The following is a 7,187-nucleotide window of genomic DNA, read 5'->3' on the forward strand; positions in this document are numbered from 1 at the left end:
ACCCGATGGGGCAAAGAGACTGTGCAGGTATGATTAAGGTTAAGGATCTTGAGATCAGGGGCGACTGGGTGGTGTGGTAGGTTAAGTGTCTACTCTTGGTTTTGGCTCAGGTCGTGATCTCGGAGTGGAGAGATTGAGCCCCACATCGGGCTCCATGCCCAGCGGGGAGTCTGTTTGAGATTCTCTCTCTCCCACTGCCTCTGCCCCTGCCCACCATTTGCTCTTTCTCCCTCTCTCAAATAAACAAATCTTTTTTAAAAAAAAAAAAAAGATTTTATTTATTTATTTGACAGACAGAGATCACAAGCAGGCAGAGAGGCAGGCAGAGAGAGAGAGGAGGAAGCAGGCTCCCCGCTGAGCAGAGAGCCCGATGTGGGGTTCGATCCCAGGACCCTGAGATCATGACTTGAGCTGAAGGCAGAGGCTTTAACCCACTGAGCCACCCAGACACCCTCAAATAAATAAATCTTAAAAAAAAAAAATCTTGAGATCAGAGATGATCTTGGATTATCCAAGTGAGCCCAGGGGAATCACCAGGGTACTCATACTAGGGACGAAGGAGGATCTGAGAGAGGCGGGAAGATAGCACAGTGCGGGCCTGGGAGACAGAGGAAGGAGCCACAGGCCAATGTTGGCGCCTTTGGAAGCCGGATGAGGCAGCAGCACAGTGAACACCGGGTGGCAGCCCGGGAAGACCCATGTCAGACTTCCGACCTCTGGGCCTGGAAAGAGAATAAATGTGTGTTATCATTCGTGGCAACTCGCTAAGGCCACCACAGGAAACTGACACAGGGACACCAACGACAAGCAGAGCACGGGCAGCAGCGTGGGCTGGAAGGGTGCTGGGTGGAGACCCGGTGGACGGCAGCGGCCCTGGGCAAGGTGGTGGTGGTGGGGCCAGGTGCCCTGCTCTCTGGGGCTGCTCTCTCTTCCCCGCCCAGAAGCTCTGCCCAGTGTCCTCCTTTTCCCCAGTGATTTGATGCAAATCCCCAGAGAGACCGGCCCTACCCCAGAGAGAGGTGATGGGGCCGCAGCGGGTCCCCCACCCAGTGGAGTGGAGGGACGGCCCCTGCCCAGAAACCCAGCAGGGCCCTGGCCGGGGGAGAGGGATGGAGAGGCGGCCACGGGCAGAGGACTGGAACGTGGGTTAACTCCGGGGGGTCCAGCAGACCCAGGGGAGGCAGCTGCAGACCAGGTCTATGTGCACGGGGAGGCCTGGCCTGAGTCCCCCACTAAGATGCTACCAGCCAAGTTTTTGGGGCCTCACCGCAGCCCTGCTTCCACCCTGGGCTGCCAGAGGAAGACCCCAGAGAAGGGCGGGCTGTGGGGTGCCCGGAGCGCCAGCTGCGGTGGGGGCTGGGGGAGAGGAACCCACTGCCCTCCGTGAACCCCGCAGGTGGCAGGTGGACGTGTGGGCCCTCGGGAGAGGCCAGAGAGGCCGTTAGCCAACATAGGAGTGCCAGCCCTTGAGTTGAGAGAGGCCATCATTCATCAGTTAGCGGCCAGGTTTTTACTAGGCACCACTGTATGCCAGACCTGTGCAATGCTCTTGGAACCCCATGAGGAGAGTAAGCAGATCTGGTCCCACCTCCTGGGACTTCCAGGCCGCTGGGGAAGCAGACAGGAGGAGCTAAATCTCAGGATGGGAGGCCATGAGGCAAGGATGTGGGACACGGGGGGGTGGGGGGGGAAAGGAGGGCTCCAGGGGAGAGGACAGTGACTGAGACCCAAAGCAGAAATGGGTTTCATGGGAAGGCCCTGGACCCAGAGGCTTCATCGCCCACCCAGCTGTGCCAGCCCCTCAGCCCCCCTCAGGCTGCCTGTGCCTGATGAGGCTGCAACCCATCCCATCTGCGTCACCAGCTTGGGGCCAAGAGGGGGTTCCGGCTCGCTTCTTTAAACTCTTAATTGTACTTCTCATAGGATGCATGTCACTTCTCATTTGTGTTTGTCCTGATAGCTACTCACACGCACTAAACATGTTCATTGAGCTCAACGTCTTAATACACGGCTAAACCGTAACTGACGTGTAAGAAGGGACACACGTACACACGCAGCGCTGGCCGGATCTTCATGCTGTGAGCATGCCCCTGTGCGCAGTGGCCCCCCAGGCTGGGCCAGGTCGGTCCCAAGATCCCCAGGGGCCCTTCTGTCCCTATACCCCTAGGTTGTGATAGCCGGCGGGTCCCCACCAGATAAAGGGCAGAGCTGTGTCGTGGATGAAATGTCAGGCTTCTCCGAGCAAGCCCAGAGAGGCTGCCCTTCTCGGTCAAGCAGGTGCTCTGCGGAGGCTGTTGGGACGCGAGTGGCCAAGTACAGAGATGCCCGAAGGTAGCCTCCCTGCGTCGATACCGATGGTTCACGTCCCCCCCCCGCGCATCTTCATCCCTCCCTGCTCCCCTCTGGCCTCTCTTCCTCCTCCCTGCTCTCATCCCCCGACTGGAGTGTGGACCAGTCTGTCTTACTTGCCGCTGTATCCAGAGTCTAGAACCCGGGAACGTAATCCATGCACCCTTCACACTTATTTGTCAGAAGAATGGGGGAGTGAAGTGGCTCCCGATTTTCTCCCCTGGGGTCCAAGACTTCCTGGGGACAATGATCTTGACATCTCCAAGCCCCAACATGGAGTCCGAGCCCGGAGTCGGGGTGACTGCGTGCAGAGCGAGAAGCTCTCAACCCTGACTCCGCCATGAACTCACCATGTAGCCTTGACCTCTGCTTACCCATCTGTGAAATGGGAATACAGTGGTCCCTCCAACGGGAGAGCTAAGTCGTGAGTCTTGAAATCTCTTGCACACCCCCTGGGTGTGGCCAGGCCTCCGTGCTGGTGGTAATAAGGGCTCAGGTAGTATGTGCAGAAGGAAAGCATAACTGTTCACTGTTCATTCTCCCCGGTGCCATCCAAAACACACACCGTGGCCCTAACAGATGCGGGGGCCAGTCCTGGAGACATCAGCTTCTGGGGCATTCTGGAAGGGCCCAGAAGACCTGGAGCAGGGAAGGTCTCCTTGTGGCTGTATGGAGGTTCACCCTTCACCCCCTCCTTTGAGCAGCCCACGTCCCCACCCCCAGCCTGGAGCCTGGAGCCTTTACTCCGATCTCTGGAGCGCGAACGTGTGGCCATCCTTGTATGTGAGGCTTGGGAGTTAGAATCACTCTTCTGCGGAGCCCGTCCCTGTGCCCCAGGGGCTCTGAAGTGCTTGTACCCATTGACTCAGAAGCTCCCTGCCCGGGAGTCTGCGGCAATAAAGACAAATGCACGTAGAAGCATGTATGTACGCCCAAGGGCAGGGATAGCTAGAGTCTCGATCAGTGCGTTATTTTTAAAATTTTTTTATTATTAACATACAATGTATTATTTGCTTCAGGGGTACAGTCTGTGAATCATCAGACCTACACAATTCATACACTCACCATAGCACATACCCTCCCCAATGTCCATCACCCAGCCACCCCCTCCCTCCCGCCCACCTCCCCTCCAGCAGCCCTCAGTTTGTTTCCTGAGATTAAGAGTCTCATGGTTTGAAAAAAAAAAAAAAAAGAGTCTCATGGTTTGTCTCCCTCCCTGGTTTCATCTTGCTTCATTTTTTCCTCTCTTCCCCTGTGATCCTCTGTCTTGTTTCTTAAATTTCACCTATCAGGGAGATCATATGATAATTGTCTTTCTCTAACTGACTTATTTCACTAAGCATAATACCCTCTAATTCCATCCACGTCGTTGCAAATGGCAAGATTTCATTTCTTTTGATGGCTGCATAGTATTCCATTTTATATACCTACCACCTCTTCTTTATCCATTCATCTGTTGATGGACATTTAAGTTCTTTCCACAGTTTGGCTATTGTGGACATTTCTGCTATAAACATTCGGGTGCACGTACCCCTTTTTTCACTACATTTGTATCTTTGGTAAATACCCAGTAGTGCAATTGCTGGGTCGTAGGGTACCTCTATTTTCAACATTTTGAGGAACCTCCATGCTGTTTTCCAGAGTGGCTGCACCAGCTTGCATTCCCACCAACAGTGTAGGAGGGTTCCCCTTTCTCCGCATCCTCGCCAGCATCTGCCACTTCCTGACTTCTTAATTAGCCGTTCTGACTGCTTTATTTATTTATTTATTTACTTACTTACTTATTTAATTTTTTTTCAAGATTTTATTTATTTATTTGACAGAAAGAGACACAGTGAGAGAGGAAACACAAACAGAGGGAGTGGGAGAAAGAGAAACAGGCTTCCTGCAAAGCAGGGAGCCCGATGCGGGCTCGATCACAGGACCTTGGGATCATGACCTGAGCCGAAGGCAGATGCTTAATGACTGAGCCACCCAGGCACCCCTTACTGCATTATTTATAAAAGCAAAAAAAAAAAAAAAAAAATTCCTGAATCTCCAGTTGTAGGGTTTGGTTAGATTGGGGTTTTATTTGTGGCTGAATAGTATACAATGGGTAAAATGGTGTTCTGATGGAATTTTTATACAGAATTTTACATAAAACCACGTGTTTAAACATGTTTTCTCTCCATCTCTCTCACGCACACATACGGACTCACACTGAAAAAAGTGCGAAAGAAAAATATCACCGTGTTAGCAGCCATTATCCTAAAGCAGCGAGGCTGATTCTCACTTTTTCTTTTTCCTCTTTTCTCTTTCCTTAACGGTCTGTGCTGAGTATCACGACTTTGCAAAGAGAAGAGGAAGGAAGGCGTTTTATAACCCATGCTGGTGTGGAGGGACTGCCCACAGTGGATGAGCTGGTGCCTTAATGGTTCCATCTTCGAAATGGGCATGAAGGCGTCTTCCTCCAAGCGTTACCGTCTCTATGACCTTTGTAGCAGCACCATCCATGATGACAAACAGGAGGAGAGCCCGTGAGATGCTGTGTCCCAGCACCCAATGGCTTGACCAGACCAGACAAGACCAGGCTCCTCTCCAGCCCCGTGTGCCCAGATTAATTCTCTCTCTCCCTCTCCGCAGCTGCCCATGATGGGAGGCGCCTTCATGGACTCGCCCAATGAAGACTTCAGCACGGAGTACTCCCTCTTTAACTCCTCCACCAACGTCCACGCAGCCTCCAGTGGCCAGGGCCAGCCGGAGGAGTCTCCGCGGTCCTCCAACGACGCGGTCCTGCTCTGGATTGCCATCATAGCGACCCTGGGGAACATTGTGGTGGTTGGGGTGGTGTACGCCTTCACCTTCTGAGGTTCGGGGCGCCCACCAGCTCCGAGCCGGCTCAGCCCGTGCTGGGCTCACAGCAGGGCCAGGCCTTGCTGGGGACACTGATGCTGTTTGGCCTTTGGCGGGTCCCACCTTCTGGAACCAGGAGTTCTGACCACGCGCGTGGCCTCTCCGGGGGCAGCGACCGTGCATCAGGAGTGCCCCCCAGCAGCCCCGATTTCCAGTGTTCTGTGCTGTGATCAAGCTGATCCAGAAAACATGGGAGTGTGATTGTCCCTGGAGGCGCAATGGGGCAAAGCCTTCTCAAGGAGCCAAGTGGGGAATTTTTGAACCTATATTCCAAGAACATAAGACCAGAGGAAATAGCTGGTTAGGTATGAAATATGGACATGGTGGGACGATCGCTTGCTGGCAGTAAATAATCATGTATGAGTCTTGTTTTTATGCCAAGTTGCTGCACCTGGTGTGTGGGGTGCCCGGGAGGAGCAGCCGTCAGAACTGGAGTGTTTCCAGCCCAGCCGTGGTCTCCCACTCAGCCCTTTGGAATAGGTGTGGTATGACCTGGGCCACAGAATGTTCTTTGTTTGACTTGGACAGGGCACCTTTGTCACCAGACACTTGGCCCCTTTTGAGACCCAGATGCATCAGGAAATCCAAGGACAGGGGGATGACTGGTGACGGGGTGGGATTTCCGGGGGGGGGGGGGGTTCTCGGCCGAACGGACCTGCTCTTCTTTTTCAAAAGAGAAAAAGCGCCTTCAAACCGTAGATGGGCAGAGCAATCGAGCTCAGACAGGCCGCCGGCAGATGCCCTTTCCTCTCTGAGAACTTAGGGATTTTAGAGACGGTGGCCTCACGCCCACCTGATCTTCTGACAGCGGGAGGGAGAGGCAAGATTTGCCGGACTTGACCTTGATCACAGGGCAGGTGACTGGCGCTGTCAGAGCAGGGGGACGGGCCCCAGTGCAGCACTCTCTTAAGCAAATCCCTGCTTCTCAACTGCCCTCGGGAAGAATGCCCAGAGGGTCTGGAAGCTGTTTGGGGTCAGGGGGGTGCACAGGGTGCTCAGACACCTGCATTTTACACTGGGTCGGGCTCCCACGTTCTCTTGCAGACCTGGATGTGCTCTGTCCGAGTCAGCCTCCTTAACCTTCCTCCAAGTCAGTGGCTCGGGAGGTGAAGGTGGGGTATTGGGGAAGTGGGGGTGGTTTCTGGCCAGCAAGGGAGACTCCTGTGCAGACCAGCCCAGGATGGCATGCCGTGGGGGGGAGGGGCAGCATGGGGAAGGACTCACTCTACTTCTCTCCTTAGGAAAGGCTCCCGCCCGGTTTCCCCCTTCCCCAGATAGCTGCCCTGTGCGGAGCAGAGTGGGGGAAGCTTATGCACAGCCTCCCTCGCCGGCGGGCCAGGAGCAGCGCTGCCCTTGCTTTCTCCCCGTGCTGTGCGAACGTCCCCTCTGTGGTGGGGAAACTTGAAAGACTGCGTGGGGAGCCCTGGTGCTGTCTGGGGACAATGGCAAAAAGGCGTACTGTGTCCCTGTGGCCTCGGGAGACATGGCTGTTCCTGAAGACAGGCAAGGGGACATCTTATTTGTCCTGAGGCAGCCACTCATCTGTGGGCTTGGTGCGGAGCTGCTGCGAAAACATGATTGGCAGCCCAACCTCCAGACCGCGCCCGCAGACGGCCGCCACCTCCTAGTAGTCCTGTCTGTCCCCGCAGCCATGCACGCATCCACCCATGAAGGCTTCAGCTCCAGTGGAGGCCGCAAGTGCAGAGCTGACGTGACCTTTGCAGAGAGGGAGAAGGGATGGGGGACCTCTGGCCTGGGCTCCTTCTGGAATCACTGACAGGGCCGAGCTCTCGGCAGGACAAGGTCAGGGTGGCGGGGACGGGGGCTGGGCTGGGCTGGGTGGTCAGCCATTGCGTGCTGGTCATCCCAGATGCTTCTCGAGCAAACCCTTCCCTGTCTCAAGCCCCCCACGTGTACCCCATGAGCGAGGGCTTTCTGAGACAGGT

At 55.0% G+C, this 7,187-nt stretch overlaps 1 protein-coding gene across 1 annotated transcript in view; it reads left to right on the forward strand.

Moving 5' to 3' along the window:
• The window catches only part of C6H14orf132 (chromosome 6 C14orf132 homolog), a 46,618-nt gene extending 40,773 nt beyond the window's left edge, over positions 1–5,845 (forward strand). The window contains exon 2 of the mRNA XM_046009238.1: positions 4,972–5,845. Coding sequence (XP_045865194.1) covers positions 4,972–5,196 — 225 coding nt within the window. The 3' untranslated portion in view covers positions 5,197–5,845. The remainder of the gene's footprint in view (positions 1–4,971) is intronic.
• The last annotated feature ends 1,342 nt before the right edge of the window (positions 5,846–7,187 follow it).

This window comes from Meles meles, chromosome 6 (assembly GCF_922984935.1).
Source record: "Meles meles chromosome 6, mMelMel3.1 paternal haplotype, whole genome shotgun sequence".
NCBI lineage: Eukaryota > Metazoa > Chordata > Mammalia > Carnivora > Mustelidae > Meles > Meles meles.